The 17,424-nt window shown below is 42.3% G+C and overlaps 1 protein-coding gene across 1 annotated transcript in view; it reads left to right on the top strand.

Annotated features, from left to right (window-relative positions):
* The window catches only part of LOC124614060 (WAS/WASL-interacting protein family member 3-like), a 47,660-nt gene extending 36,709 nt beyond the window's left edge, over window positions 1-10,951 (top strand). The window contains exon 2 of the mRNA XM_047142916.1: window positions 10,694-10,951. Within this exon, the coding sequence (XP_046998872.1) occupies window positions 10,694-10,951 (258 nt within the window). The remainder of the gene's footprint in view (window positions 1-10,693) is intronic.
* The last annotated feature ends 6,473 nt before the right edge of the window (window positions 10,952-17,424 follow it).

Here is a 17,424-nt window from a genome sequence, read left to right as displayed (position 1 = left end):
TCTCAGATCGCTGACGCGCCGAAGACGGCGAAGTGCAAATTGAGCCAACTATATTACAAACAAACCTTCGTTGCCGTCCGGCGAGGGGCCGACCGCTCGGCCGTAGAACATTTAATCACGCCGTATTAAATTAGCCCCCAGCTCAAACAGCTTCATCAATACCCATTGCCTCAGCGGGTCTCATTAAAATATATTAATCCTTTATAGCGAGTCGATTGACGAAACTGGTTTTATTGGGCTCTCCGGTAATTATTCGTTATTTAATTCGAAGCTCCGCATGTCGAACGGTCGGAAGCAGCGGGGTGGTTTCGGCTGGCGAGTAGGCGGACGGGGGATAGAGGGCGCACGGAGAGGAGGTGAAGGCCGCTCTCCAGTTTGCAGCAGCTGGCAGGGTGCAGTCGGTGTTGCGTCCGGCTTGTTCGCGGGCAACCGCAGCCGGCTATTTGTGTTTTCGCTTTATTTCCGCGTTTTAATTCCGAGCCGGCGAGTTCTCGTATCAGCAAACAACGGCGGCGGGGCTCGCGGAAATTTCGCCGGCGAATACGCGTCAGGCGCACACGGCGCGCCGCCACGCCGCACGCACTCCATAAACCCGTCCGTGTGCGGGCAGCGCCGCGGGCGGCCGGTTCGGCGGCCAGCCGCGGCTCCGACTTAACAGGAATCGCGGCAGTCCTATAGCGAGCATTTAAACTCCGAGAAATATTTATGAGTTGGTCCGTTATAATTTTGCGCCAGAAAATGTGCGGCTGTGGCCAGGGGCGGATTCTCATTTCGGTAGAGTGGTTTTTGCGAAATTCGCTCACCGGTCGTTGCAGGCGCTTCGGGTTTTTGCCTGCCAGCGGCGTAAGTTTCCGACAATCGCATCACTGTATGTCGCTTGATGGTCGCAGCTCCATCCCGTTCTATCACAGCCGCGCTGTTCAGAATACGTCATTCCGACATTTCTCATACGTAAAATTAGCTGCCGCCTCATACACGTTCACTGGAGTACAGCTACTATCGTGGTACACATTCATGCTGAAAACTGAATTTTCCGTGGGACTGTTTTAAAAGATAAATTTGAATGAATACATAAATCTATCTTACGAGTGCCAAAAAGCTCTGTTTGTCCTCTACTAAAATTTAATAACATGTTGTTGTTGTTGTTGTGGTCTTCAGTCCTGAGACTGGTTTGATGCAGCTCTCCGTGCTTCACTATCCTGTGCAAGCTTCTTCATCTCCCAGTGCCTACTACAACCTACATCCTTCTGAATCTGCTTATTGTATTCATCTCTTGGTCTCCCTCTACGATTTTTACCGTCCACGCTGCTCTCCAATACTAAATTGGTAATCCCTTGACACCTGAGAACATGTCCTACCAACCGATCCCTCCTTCTAGTCAAGATGTGCCACAAACTCCTCTTCTCCCGAATTCTATTCAATAGCTCCTCATTAGTTATGTGATCTACCCATCTAATCTTCAGCTTTCTTCTGTAGCACCACATTTCGAAAGCTTCTATTCTCTCCTTGTCCAAACTATTTATCGTCCATGTTTCACTGCCATACATGGCCACACTCCATACAAATACTTTTAGAAACTACTTCCTGACATTTATCTCTATACTCGATGTTAACAAATTTCTCTTCTTCAGAAACGTTTTCCTTGCCATTGCCAGTCTACATTTTATATCCTCTCTACTTCGACCATCATCAGTTATTTTGCTCCCCAAATAGCAAAGCTCATTTACTACTTTAAGTGTCTCATTTCCTAATCTAATTCCCTCAGCATTACCCGACTTAATTCGACTACATTCCATTATCCTCGTCTTGCTTTTGTTGATGTTCATCCTATACCTTCTTTTCAAGACACTGTCCATTCCTTTCAACTGCTCTTCTAAGTCCTTTGCTGTCTCTGACAGAATTACAATGTCATCGGCGAACCTCAAAGTTTTTATTTCTTCTCCATGGATTTTAATATCTACTCTGAAATTTTCTTTTGTTTCCTTTACTGCTTGCTCAATATACAGATTGAATAACATGTAAAAAATTATAAATAGTTATACTGACTGAAAACATATGTACCTTTTCCCATTATGTCGTACTTCGTCTTCAATCGCAGCAAAACGTCGGAGGTTGTCAATTTTCTTAGTATGTTCCAACATCAGCAGCAGACTCCAAAGCATATTTTCTAATAACAATAAAGCTAAAAATGGTTTCAGAACATAAGTGTATTGCAAACAGCTGACTCGATATACTGGATAGCTTGACTGCTGGAATACTAACGTTAAGCAGCATTCTTCCTGACGCTACGAACGAGTCTAGCGCCCAGTTTCAAACCACTGTCTCTACCATTCACTATGTACGTCACATATGCAATACAATATTCGGAAAAGCCGAGAGAACAATTGAGAGCAAGAACTGGGTTCCAAATTGCACAGACTTCTCGTGGAATCTTGCAAGTGAGAAACTTCGTTGCAGAAGAACCAGAGTTGACAAACAGAACGTGAGTTTAATGATAATTCGATTTCATTAATTCACCGAGTACCATTTGAATATTATATATTCTCAATCGCCAACGAGTGAAGTGCCACTTTAAGTACCACTTAGACTTCTATGGAGGAATAGGATTCCAAATACTTGTCCGATTACACCGATTTAGATGTTGCCGCTGTTTGCTGCAGTCAGTTCGCAAAATGTCAGCATTATTCCTCCATCGGAGCCTCGGCTCTCATTTGTTGTCAAATGGCATCTAGTGATCTAACGCTTCAGCTCGATATCAACAGGACTCCGTGTAAAGGACAATAATAATGTATAAATGTACACTAATATTTTAAAGTGGGGAGCATAATACAGGATGGCCTGTTTTTTTGTGATTTTCCTTGTTATTCCTTATATATTAATTAAAATATGTAAACAACAGTACCAAAAGTACAGTCGTTAATAATTTTCCTCGGGCCTCCTTACAGTCGTTTATGTGAATGTTCCTGCATCTCACACATTGATGTGCTGCACTGATGTCTGCCACTTAATATTATCTTTTTTCACCTCCCTCTCGCTGTCCCTCCTTCTATTTCCCCCCCTCTCGCCCTCTCTCCCCGCTGTTTCTTTTACTGCTATATTTTGTTTCTTTTATTACTCACTTTATCATCAGCTTCTCATACGACGTTGCACAAATTAACACAAAAAACTGTCTGAGTGGGTGATAGTGTGCATTATTTCTGATAAACACGACGAAGATTAGAGCGTGTGATCGGTTGGCGAAGAATTTAATTTCTCTTCCTCTCTCTAAAAACACCCATTTTAGGATTGCGTTCCACGTGCAGTCCAGCACAAACAACACTAGTGAATAAATACGTTAACCTATTAAATTGGTAGCACACCCTGATATAGATCAGGCTGCACTACGTCCTAGAATATTGTGCCACTGCCGGTGAAATACGATTTAGGTGCTAGCCGGTGAATATCTAATAGCGCCAAAAGACCACCATTGGCGAATCCCAGGCAACTGAAGAGTTGAGAGTCTTTTATGTGAATACGAAGACACAGTAAAGGACGTACCATCGATAGCAAGCGGTTGGGCTGGATATATGGCGGCGTCTCCTGCGTAATGATGCGTCTTTAATGGGATAGTTTACAGGAAATAGGCCATTTACGTCGTCTCGAGGTTGTTATGTAAATCTCTACGATAACGTCCCGCGATTGCCTCTTAGATAACCACCCGCCACCCCTCGCTTCCGCTTGCCTCCTTCACTGTCACTGGCGAGGATATCGGCAAGCAGAGACGATAGACATGCTGACAAAAAATTTACAAATCTTTCCAATGATGACATATCGATGAAACTAACGAAGACTTCATAAAACTATAATTAGACAAAACTTAACAAAACCCTCTTGTTTCTCCTGATTACCATCATCTTAAAGGATCTAGATTTTGTCACGCATCTAAGACAGACAAGAAGCATAAAAATTAACTTACAATACTTAAAAAGCTTAAACAAATTTCCGAACATTTGTCTCTGTACTTATCATCAGGGAAAAAATTGAAAGTTCATGAATCAGTTTAGCTTCACTTCTTCAAATCTAGTGTATGTGCGCTATTTATGTGTCGTTTTAGCTTTCATTTTTCCATAAGTATTCTGCAAGAACAAATTTTTTTCTTTTGCTTCAGTAGAAAGCAGAGGCTAACTACCGTTTTTCATCATTAAATGTGCATAAGAACCTCTTTGGATGTTTTCGTAATATCACAGGAGTGTTATCTCTGAAGGAAATTGATTTTTAAAAGAAATCTGCTACTGAATCTGCAGTTTCATTCAGTTTTCCTCTCAAATTTGGGATCATATCATAACTACTCGATGACAAATGTTGGTCCTTCATCCTGACTGCGTTAGTGACAGCAAAATGACAGTTATTGTAGAAGACGAAATTTCGTGTAGACTGACATTCACATCAGACACTTTACCATAAACATGAAATTGAAAGGCAAGATGAATCAATACGAAAACAAAGTAAATAATCCTTTCATTATTTGCATCAGATACACTGTATGATTCCTCTAAGCCCGGCTACGCAGAAACTACAAACGCTTCGTGATATTAAAAAGAGCTTTCAGCTATGTCCTTCACGCTGTGAAACAGCTGTGAACAGTTTCGTGTAACAGTTTTTTGCAGATATCATCGATGTCAAGGTATTATTTCCCCGTTTCTGGCCATTTCCAGACATAAATCAGTAAATAATTACACGACATGCACGTCTACTTCAAGGTAAGGTCACAGGAAATCCAAGTTGTATAAATAACTAACAAGTAAATTTTACAGTGCTGATAGTGACAAATCTACACTGCGTCATCGTAAAAAAATATACCTTAATGATACTGCCTAGAGGGAGTTACGGGTTATCACTAACTTACTAACTTACTTATTTCAAGGAAGGTTAAGTTGTAAAAGCAATAGTGCCTTCACATGCTTTAGAATGCTCTGTGAATAAACTGCTTTATAACTACCCTACCTGAAGGTGAACGCATTTAATTCATCCGTTAATAGGTGCTCATCTACAAGGACATCTACAAAACGTAGCAACAAACACAATAATCAGCAATAAATACAAGGCTCACTGTAGAATAATTAAACAATCAAATTCCAAAATTTACCGTACATTTACTGTACATGGTTTGTTTTTAAGTAGTACCAACTCTACATAGTGTAACAAAATAAATATCACTATAAGCACGTCTTTTCCTGAAATCAGTCAAAGTGTTTTTTGTTCAGTGACAAGAGATATTCATTCGAGCAATCTGATTCATATCGTCTATAAGTGCACTTTATAAAAAAAAGTGTTAATTCTCTGTTCTCTGTAGCTATCACTTGCCATTAACACAAAACAAAATGAAAGCATTCATTATAGAATTTGATTATGAGCAGTTTCCAACAGTAACGTCCGAAAGTGAGAACACAAAATTGGGCATTTGCAACCGTTTATATGGTAGTTCAATTATGCGAGCTGTTTCCTAATAATATACTCGTTCATGACATTTTACGTTTCATTTTGTGTTGTGACTGGAAAATCGGGGTATGTTATCGTGACTTGGACATTTGACCAGAGTATACCGGTGGAAGGAATATTATTGAATTTCACATTAACTGGGATAAAGTAGCGCTGTGTAGTTCATGATCTCATGATTGCCTGCAAGCGATCAGAGTGAAGTTATCATCAGAGCTATGTGGAATTAAGACATAAAGGTTGGAACTACTCCCACAGTCAAGCACGACACCTTTTCGGTAAGAGTAACATATTTGTTGGGTAGCACAGAAGCTAAAATACATTCCTTTCTCCTTTATATGCTCATAAACAATTCATTAGCTACACGTAATTGAACCTTATGTAGTCACAGTTTACTACTTGTTGTGTCTGACAACAACATGAAACTTGTTAGGAAAAATAGTATGATTAAGCGGGCGAAAAACGCAACCATGAATGCCACTTAGTTTTCGTCCCTTTCACAACATACTTTGTGGTAAAAATTAAACTTTCGCTACGTGAGATACGCGTGCACGAAAATAAAAAGATATATTTGTTGTTATTATCACTCAATAGAACGTTCTTTATTATGATCAAAGGCAAGATTTTCTGTATTTTTGAACATCAGGAACATGGCTCTGAGCACTATGGGACTTAACTGCTGAGGTCATCAGTCCCCTAGAACTTAGAACTACTTAAACCCAAGTAACCTACGGACGTCACACACATCCATGCCCGAGGCAGGATTCGAACCAGCGACCGTAGTGGTAGCGCGGTTCCAGACTTTAGCGCCTAGAACCGCTCGGTCACACGGCCGGCCTCAGGAACATGCTTTATATAATTTTGAAGGAGTATTGAAGTGAAGTGTGCTACATTTTATGGGTTTTTTTTTTAATTTTACGTTTTTTGAAAAAATTACATTTTCGAACGCTGTATAATGATCCGAATTTGTTTCTATTTTTACTACATCTCACAGTTTGATGTTATAAATCAACAATATTCAATTAAAATCAGAATTACACATTGAAAATTTCAATTTTGCTATAAATACTCTTTATTTTTAAGTAACAGACAGGAGGCTAACTATGAAGAAGAAATCGGCCGATGCGGCCGATCTGTTCTAGGCGCTTCAGTCCGGAACCGCGCGGTCGCTACGGTCGCAGGTTCGAATCCTGCCTCGTGCTTGGATGTGTGTGATGTCCTTAGGTTAGTTAGGTTTAAGTAGTTCTAAGTTCTAGGGGACTGATAACCTCAGATGTTAAGTCCCATAGTGCTCAGAGCCATTTGAACCATTTTTTAAATGAAGAACAAAGGGATCGAAAAGAGTTAACGCCTGATAGATATGGAACACACCTAATGTAGAAGTAACGCGAGTACAACCTTAATTGACCAAACCTACTAGAAAAACAACCGTAGCCTAGACTTAATCAAGATAGTCTTGGCCATTGTACGGTAGCTCTACTAAAGGTGTAGGATTTAGTAGCCACCTGTATATTGACCTAAAAAGACTTGCACAAGATCTACACCTACATCTACATCTACATGGATACTCTGCAAATCACATTTAAGTTCCTGGCAGAGGGTTCGTCGAAGCACCTTCACAATTATCTATTATTCCAATTTCGTATAGCGCGCGGAAATAATGAACACGTATATCTTTCCGTACGAGCTCTGATTTCCCTTATATTATCGCGGTGATCGTTCTGCCCTATGTTGGTCGGTGTCAACAAAATATATTCGCATTCGGAGGAGAAAGTTGGTGATTGGAATTTCGTGAGAAGATTCCGTCGCAACGAAAAACGCCTTTATTTTAATGATTTCCACCCCAAATCCTGTATCATTTCTGTGACACTCTCTCCCACATTTCGCGGTAATACAAAACGTGCTGCCTTTCTTTGAACTTTTTAGATGTACTCCGTCAGTCCTACCTGGTCAGGATCCCACACCGAGCAGCAGTATTCTAAAAGAGGACGGACAAGCGTAGTGAGGCAGTCTCCTTAGTAGGTCTGTTACATTTTCTAAGTGACCTGCCAACAAAACGCAGCCTTTGGTTAGCCTTCCCCACAACATTTTCTATGTGTTCTTTCCAATTTAAGTTGTTCGTAATACCTACGTAACTAGTTGAATTTACGGCTTTTAGATTAGACTGATTTATCGTGTAACCGAAGTTTAACGAGTTCCTTTTCGCACTCATATGGATGACGTCACACTTCTCGTTATTTAGGGTCAACTGCCACTTTTCGCACCATTCAGATATTTTTTCTAAATCGCTTTGCAGTTTGTTTTGATCTTCTGATGACTTTATTAGTCGATAAACGACAGCGTCACCTGCAAACAACCGAATACGACTGCTCAGATTGTCTCCCAAATCGTTTACATAGATAAGGAACAGCAAAGGGCCTATAACACTACCTTGGGGAACGCCAGAAATCACTTTTGTTTTACTCGATGACTTTCCGTCAATTACTACGAACTGTGACGTCTTTGACTGGAAATCGCAATTCCAATCACATAACTGAAACGATATTCCATAAGGACGCAATTATACTACGAGCAGCTTGTGTGGTACAGTGTCAAAAAGCCTTCCGGAAATCCAGAAATACGGGGTCGATCGGAAATCCCTTGAAATTACAATGAAATGGACACCCTTAGCTGCTTACAGGCGTTGACATACGTCAACGGGGACAGATGAAAATGTGTGCCCCGACCGGGACTCGAACCCGGGATCTCCTGCTTACCTGGCAGACGCTCTATCCATTTTTTTTCCAAAGCCAAACTCAAATTTCTTTTTCCTTTAAGAACAAATTATGAGGAATAAATAAGGGAAAAGCTTTTTTTTTCAAAAGAAAACAAAGACTCCAATTGTACTGGTTTCTCCTTCCAATAAACAAAAATGAGTCTCCTTCGTCTTGTTGGCGAAGAAGCAAACTTTTGGAGAAAAAAAAAAAGAGTTTCTCAAAGCCAAAATCAAATTTCCTTTAAGAACAAATTATGAGGAATAAATAAGGAAAAGTTTTTTTTATTTTTATTTTATTTTATTTTTTTAATTAAAGTCGTCGTGCGACTTGTAGTTAAAGACCAGTTCTTACAGGAGCTCCTGAAGTGTCTCTGCCTACACCATGCCAGCTCGTCCAAACGTGTCTTCTCATGGCGTAGGCGTGGGTTCTGGGTAGCAGATCTATTCAGTTCGGTTCGGTTTATACAGTTTTCAGCTTCTCAGGGCTTGGACGTTCCAGCTACTAGGTGGGTCATCGAAAGTGCTCCGTAAAAAATTGGAAAAATATTGCTTATAGCGTGGGTTGCGTATCAGGACACAGTGTCGTTCGTTGAGATAAGTCCAATATCCTAGCGTAGACTTGTCGCCAGAAGTAAAAAGATAGCGGATCGTGTGGCCACAGATCCAATTCACAGAGTGAGTTTTGGCGGAGGGGTAGAAAGTCTTATCGGGGTACAAAAGCATGTGGACGTCGATCTGAGCCGGTGTCTGGCGAGTAAGAAACGCCAAAATTCGCCGCGCAAGTGTCCAGACGTCGAACGCTGTGCCACAGTGGAACCGGTGGACATCCGTGTCATCCACTCCACAGTGGGTGCAGAAGGATGAATCGGCGAGATGGATGCGGTGCAGACGATCTCGGTTAACTTGTTTGCCATTCACGGTGATGTACCACGCTGATTGAACGTCTGATTCAAGAAAACACGCATGGATCGCCTTCCATATGTGTCGCCACACGTACTGTGGATACTTACGTTCGATGGGGTTGGACGGGCGGCACTGTTGTAACAATTCGGAGACTGTTTTCGTGAGGTACAAACGTGTAAGTGGTAAGGACCGGTAGATATAACTGATCTCCAGGAAAAATCGTTCGATGTAATAAAAGTGGGTTGGAATGGTCGATACCAGTACTGGGGCGGACAAGGAGGCCGGTGCCAAGTTGTGAAGCAAGACGATAGTAAGGCTCTGCGGGCAACGATGCCAAAGTTTTAGTTGGGAGCTGACGTATAGGGCCTTGACACGAGTCGGCACGTGGATAAGTCCCACCCCGCCACGATCTCGTGGCAGTGCAAGGGATTCATACTGCACCTTGAATAACATCCCCGAGCTGACGAAGGAGCCGAAAGCCATCAACAGTCGTCGCGCCAGGAGATTTGGGACTGGTAGTACTTGAGCCACGTGTGGTATACGGGAAGCATGATACATGTTCACGTATTGCGCGCGTTGGATAACGTCGAGAGCTCGTAGCCGGTGATCTGCGAGATCTGCTCTGATTGTCTGTAGCAAGCGTCTACCATTGATAGCCGCTGAGCGGCGCAGGTCTGCTGCGAAATCAAGTCCAAGACACCGCATGGTGGCGGCGACACTAAGGGGGGCAGTGCATCTCTCCGGCAAGCCCTCACCAATGAGCAGGACCTTGGATTTTGACACGTTGAGGCAGCTCGCCGACGCTTCGCCGTAAGTCGCCACCCATGTCAGTGCTGCTCGTACTTCATCTTCACTGCGAAGATTTAGTACTATGTCGTCTGCGTAGGCTGTACAACAAAAACGGTGGCCGTGCACAGCCATACCTTCCAAACGCTGGCGCATGCCCTGGAGCAGGTAGGTTCCAAGGCCCCATTTGAGCCACCGAGGACACAGAGGATAGCGCGACTGCAGTGATTTATCTCTGGCACGCCTCCCGCGAAACCCACATTCTCAACGTATTGTCCCGCACTACATTCGTAATGCCCCCGCCCATTATACTCATTACTCGCGGCGCGTTGCCGATTCCCGTAAGAGTTGGGGCACTGTTTGTGCATTCGCACAGAAGAAGAAGATGGTCAAGTGGCCGGTGAGCCTTAACTATATATACACTAAGACGGCATCTGTTCTTTCGGACATGTCCGAAAGAACAGGTACTATCTTAGAGTATATACTGAAATCCTTTGTCAATAGATAAGCTAGAGTGGGAAACTACTTCAAACCGGCCTTCGCGTTGAAGACTACAATAGCACGAAACAATCAAATAGTAATCGCTGTGTCGAGATGACCCTGTTGCGGGTGTGCTGCAGCAGAACAAGCCTCGGGAGGACGGGAGGCCGGCAGCAGCAGTTTAAGCGGCGCCGGAGGACAGCGGCACTTATTGGCGGCCAGTAGTTGGCAGGAGTATCGGTATCAGTCAACACGCGTCATTACAGCGGCCGGCGATATTTGCTCTCATAACAGCGCGGCGCGGGCCGGCCTACCCAGCCGCCGGGCCCGGCCAACTTTGCCAATTACGGCCGCGGCCCGCCGCCGCCGCCGCCGCCGCCGCCGCCGCCGCCGCGCTTCATTACGGCCGCGGGCCGGCCGCGCCGCGCCGCGCTGCTCGTCCCTGCTATACGCCCTGCTCTGCGCCTAATTACCCGCAACCGACTCCTCCCGGACCAACAGCTGCCCTTCTGCAAGCTCGGCCCGCGCCTTGCTTCTCACAATCGCCTGTGATAGTTCAAAAAGTTCATAAATCTCACCCTTCAGCAGTCACAGATGTCAAGAAAACGCGAGCGTGTCGTCTTCCTTCATTATCGTCGTCCCCCGACGTTATTTACGAAGGGATCAGTAGGTCTCGACCCTGTAGAATTCGGTCAGAAAACTAGCAATCTCTGGAATTTTTACCGAAATAACGTTGCGCATTTAATTCTTCGCCTAACAAGGGGAGGCCACGACGTTTGGAACGCGGATTTACCGCAAACTTCGTACACTCCTAGTACTCCATTAGGACAACAAAATGTGTAAGCAGTAGCGCGTACTTCTCAAGCGCTATTGAGAAATTCGCAAGATAATTTCGGTAGTCATATATATACTTGTGCGTGGCTATTTTTACCCTGATGCGGCGGCAGCCGAGTGCTGAGTGGTTGCCGGCACGTGTAATATCTCTTTATATTCAATGAATTATTGTGATACAATTCTACCATTGAATGTCGTTTACTAATTTTCTATCTTCATACTCGCAGAATCCATGCGCAAAGTAGTTTCATACAATAGCTATGCCACGAGCGCATAATTATTCTTTGTAGTACTCTCTCTGGTGGTTGTTAGAAAAAAAACTTCCGGGATTATCTTCGTGCCGATTAGCCTGAGCATTGTTTGAAGAATTGTAATCTGAATATTGAGATTTTTGACAAAAGATAACTGATACGAAATTGTACGATTAAAAGGGATATATATATATATATATATATATATATATATATATATATATATATGTGTGTGTGTGTGTGTGTGTGTGTGTGAATTAATGATATTCATCGATATATTGCGTAGTTCTTAATCAGAAGGGAACTTCCGAAAGACTGGATACGAACCTGCATTTAATAATCCAAGAGCTCCATTACTTCTTCGGAAGGTTAAACTTCATCAAAGCCAAATATCCGCTTTATCTGAGGTTTCCCGACTGATTATACAGCGCTCCCAAAAATACGAGACATTTTATTTGTACAGATTAGCAGACTGCCGCAAAGCACGAGCCTGCAGAGAAGAAGAATCATCGCCTGATTTCATTCTAACAAGTAAAATTTCTGAATCATTTTGAGTGACTGAGCTATGACTGTGTTTCCTATTATGAATGATTGATTGCTCGAACGAATTGAGAACTACATAGATAGGAGCAAAATTTACACACGGTAGCTCAGCGTGTTCGGTCAGAGAGCCGGTTGGCCTCTGTAATAATAACAATAAAAAAAAAAACTGCGTGGAAGGATCAACCACCGAACTTGAACAGGATGTCTTGCGACGTCCGCAACGACCAAACACAACGATAAAAAAAAAAGCAAAAGAAAGAGGGTTTACCTATCCTCTGTAATAAAAAACTGAGTGAACGGATCAACGAACAACCAGAACAAGTGTCATAGGACGTCCGCCACGAACAAAGTCAACGAACAATATAGAACAAAATGAGATTAACAAAAAAAAGTGGTTAGCGTTCAAGCCCCGTGATCGTTGGGTCGCTGGATCGAGTCCCCTTCTTCATTTTTTTTATTTTCAACACAGTCATTTTCTTTACTATTTATATTACAATTGATATAATCGGAAAAAGCAAATGTAACCAGATAAACTTTTATTAAATCTACAATGTTATTTGTCAGTCTACAAATTTTTATTATCACAAATAAAATAATATTCGTAACTATCAACTAGTAAACAACCAAACGCAGGAAGTGATACTGAAAATGTATGCTTGTCCGTGATTTGAGAAATCCTTCATACCTGGAAGGAGCCTGCAGCGACTTGTTACCTCCAAGTTTATGAGCGGCACAGACGGCGTTTGAAAGATGTGCAATTAATCGTCGCTTTCGACATTACGAGTACAAGTTGCAGGATGGTATTTTTCGCAAAAACATGGAAAACATAAAGTTAAACGGCACTAGCTGCATTGAATAAGTGCTATGTTTCCGCATACGTAAGGTCTTTTGAGGTTTTCCGTAGGAAAACAAACGTTGTTAACATTTTCAATAACCTCTCTTTCAGACCATAATTTGGAAGCAATCCATGAATAACGCAGCATTTCCTTAAATATCGGCGCTGCTAATTGGTCATGCAGTATCGACTGTATTTTAGTAGCGTCTTCACGAGAAGCAATTTCTCGTTCTCTTTCGATTAAATACGAACAATTTTGAAGACACGGACAAGCATACATTTTCAGTATCACTTTATGCGTTTGGTCGTTTACTAGTCGAAAGTAAATTATATTATTTGTCATAATAAAAATCTGTAGACTGCCAAATAACATTGTACATTTAATAAAACTTCATCCGACTACACGTATTTTCCCATTATATCAATTGTAATATAAATAGTAAAGAAGATGACTCTGTTGAAAATAAAAAAAAAAGTGAGGAACGGGACTCGATCCAGCGACCCAATGGTTACGTGGCTTGGACGCCAACGAGTCGGCTGCCGCCGGTTAACAATAAAAATGGCCACGCACAGGTATATATTGGACGACCGAAATTATCTTCCAATTTCTTCAATAACGCTTGAGAAGTACGCGCTACTACTTACACATATCTTGTCCTAATGGAGTACTACGAGTGTACGAAGTTTGCAGTAACTCCACGTTCCACACGTCGTGCCCTCCCCTTGTAAGATTCCATGTGTCTCTCCAACACTGTAAGTAGCCAGAAACTATAGTTGATAATCAGCTGCTTCCCGATAACGTTAAAATTCTTAGGAAAGAATATACTACTTTCTGCAATATCTTGTCAGCTTAAGCCTTTCCATTGTTCTGACATTCACCCGTAACAGTCCTCCACTGAAGGGCCAGACAAACTGGTACGGCTCTCTAATATTGTGTTGTGCCCCCGCGAACACGCACAAGGGCCGCGACACAACGTGGCATGATCTCATGTCTGAAGTAGTGCTGCATTGAACTGACACCAAGAATCCTGCACGGCTGACCATAGATCCGTAAGAGCATGAGGGGATGGCGATCTCTTCTGAACAGCACGTTGCAAGGCATCGCAGGTATACTCAACAGTGTTCATGTCTGGGGAGTTTGGTGACCAGCGGAAGTGTTTGAACTCAGAAGAGCGTTCCTGGAGCCACTCAGTAGCAATTCTGTACGTTTGGGGTATAACATTGTCGTGATGGAATTGCTCAAGTCCGTCGGAAAGCACAAAAGACATGAATCGGTGAAGGTAATCAGACAGGATGCTTACGTACGTTCCACCTGTTCAGAGTCGTATCTACACGTATCAGGGGTCCCATATCACTCGAACTGCACAGTACTTGAACAGTACCCTGCTAACATGCAGTGTCCATAGATTCATCAGGTTGTCTCCATACCCGTAGAAGACCATCCGCTCGATACAATTTGAAACGAGACTCGTTCGACCACGCAACACATTTCCAGTCATCAACAGTCCAATGTCGAGTCCAATGTCGGTGTTGATGGGCCCTGGCGAGGCGTAAAGCCTTTGTGTCGTGCAGTCATCAAGGATACACGAGTGGACCTTCGGCTTCAAAAGCCCATGTCGATGATTTTTCATTGAATGGTTCGCACTTGTTAATGCCCCAGCATTGAATCTGCAACCATTTGCGGAAGTGTTGCACTCCTGTCATGTTAAACGATTCTCTTCAGTTATTGTTGGTCCCGTTCTTGCTGGATCTTTTTTCCGACCTCAGAGATGTCGGACAATTGATGCTTTATCGGATTCTTGATATTCCCGGTACACTCGTGAAATGGTCGTACGGGAAAATCCCCACTTAATCGCTACCTCGGAGATGCTGCGTCCCATCGCTCGTGCGCCGACTGTAACACCACGTTCAGACTCACTTAAATATTGATAACCTGCCATTGCAGCAGCAGTAACCGATCTAAACACTGCACCAGACACTTGTTGTCTTATATAGGCGTTGCTGACCGCAGCGCCGTATTCTGCCTGTGTACATACCTCCGTATTTGAATACGCATTCCTGTACCAGTTTCTTAGGCACTTCAGTGTATAGCCACCTTGAAAGAACTCCTGACAATCACCATAGGTAAGGTACATCATACAAAGAGTTCAGAAGAAATGAATAGCAGTGCATCTATAATGAGACATTCCTACGCTAAAATTACTCACTCCTATATGGACACTCACAAGGGAACTGTACAACACGACATGTCGAAACATGGCCTTAAATTTTTCATCCACATACAATACTCCGAAAGAAACACAGTGTTAAAATTTTAGCTTTAAATGAAACAACAAGTTTACTGTTACCACGACGCGATTCAGTGGTTTAAACCTCCATCATCAGGTGGATTTACATTTGTTAATATGACATTTGTGTGTGTGTGTGTGTGTGTGTGTGTGTGTGTGTGTGTGTGTGTGTGTGTTGTGTTACGATTTTTTGGAGGCACTTGTGGCATTGTCTCCAGTGGTCACAGGTTCCTATCACTGCCGTAACAAATCACATGTATACTTGTGGAGATAAATAAACAGTGATTGGTAACAGCAAACTTTTTGTTTCATTTAATGTCAATAACAGTCACGGTAAAGCCTAACCTAAAATGTTCGCATTTAAAATTTTAGCTGCTAAGAAACACGGCAAGTATTTTTAAAAAGTTTTGGAAAATGCCAAATTTGTAGTACGCCTGGCGGTTGGAGATACGTATACCCTTGCCGTAGCTCTAGCAGACAGGGCATGCGCAACACGAATATAGCCTTGATTGACCGCACGTCAGTAAACAGATACCACGGGGCAACGCCATCGTAATCTGTAACGCGAATTTCAGTTTCTATTGATAGTTTCTCTGAGACAAGTGTTCACAATTTCTATTCGCTCGAATTTGCAACTCATTTAATATTCACGATAATTAGCAACTGCCTTTGCGGAATCGCTAACTTTTTAACAATGAAGACAACACTGAATTAATTATCTCTGTGATGTCTTCTTCATATATGTTTCCATAATATCATCTGCTCTCCTGCAGTTCCAGAGTTTCACACTAACGTGGAATCCAATTAACGTTTTCTACCTCGCAAAGATGAAATATGAAAAATGTGTTACGCAGTTGAAACCACCTACTTCTCTGAAGGCCTAGATATGCATTATTTTTTAGTTAATCTCGTGTACATTCATTCCAATCATATACACATTTCGTTAAAAATTGTTGTAACAGTAGAAGAGACAGATAATAACTCTGATGATTCCATGAATTTTTGTTCGAGCAATGATTGTTCGGTAATTAAAATCCAGTACAATCCAAGCCCAAAGAAACCGTATACAATAATAGCTTTCAGTGACTAATAAAACTTTTTCAGTTAACCATGGAGAGAAAACACTGAAACTTCAGTAGTACGCAAAGCCAGTTTCGTTCCGTAAAATCTCAACATGAATTGTATAAACAGAAGAAAGATTTACATGAAGTAGGAAATCTGCCCCGAAATGCAATTTGCAAAAGGGTGAAAGAAGAACTATTTGTAAGATTTAGAACTGCTCGTCGCAGTCAATGCACCGTTACAGAGGAGGATCAACAAGACGGGGCCCTCTCAATCGCAAATGCTAAGAACTTTATTGATTTCCAGGTTTCTTCGACCTCGTTTAATTCATTCAGCATGTTAACCGGATCACGAATTTTACCTGAATCAAACGTGTACAATAGGCGTCACCAAGAGGTAATAGTACAGTAAAATTCGTAGCTGACATGTAGACAAATCTTATTCTTCTTATACATGTCATGTATACAGTCAGGTTTCGTGCAAACCGCTCTTAGTCATTTTGGGTAAAAATAAAAAAAAGGCTGTGCACTCGATTAATGATACGACACATTCGTATTAAACAACGCCAGTTCAAAAATGGTTCAAATGGCTCTGAGCACTATGGGACTTAACATCTGAGGTCATCAGTCCCCTAGAACTTTGACCTACTTAAACCTACTTAAACCTAACTAACCTACGGACATCACACACATCCATGCCCGAGGCAGGATTCGAACCTGTGACCGTAGCGGTCGCGCGGTTTCAGACTGTAGCGCCTAGAACTGCTCGGCCCCCCCGGCCGGCGAACAACGCCAGTGATAAGTATCAGTGGATAACTGTTTCCGCAGCATTATATCTGTCTTCAGGAACTACAAGGCAAATTCGGATTAAAAATTAAAGGAAGGACTGTTTACTTGAAAAACATCTTGTAATCGATGTAGCAAAATCTGGAAAACTGAGAGAGAATAACTTTCAGCGTTACATCTGAAACGGCTTCTCATCATCTGCACAAAATATTCATTGCTTTTGTTCAACCCGTAGCCTGGACATAACGACACATCTGTCTTTAGGAGGATGACGAATGGACTTTTAATGTAACTAGAATTCCACCCAGAATTAATAGCGTTGTTCATCATAATAAAAAAAATATTTCAGCAATGTAAAGCAATTTTCAGAAAATCGTTGGACAATATAATTTTCGATATCTCTCTGTCATTTCAGGTTTATCAGCGG

This window comes from Schistocerca americana, chromosome 1 (genome assembly GCF_021461395.2).
Source record: "Schistocerca americana isolate TAMUIC-IGC-003095 chromosome 1, iqSchAmer2.1, whole genome shotgun sequence".
Taxonomy (NCBI): domain Eukaryota; kingdom Metazoa; phylum Arthropoda; class Insecta; order Orthoptera; family Acrididae; genus Schistocerca; species Schistocerca americana.
Note: the sequence above shows the minus strand (reverse complement) of the source record. Positions and strands in the feature narration are given on the sequence as shown.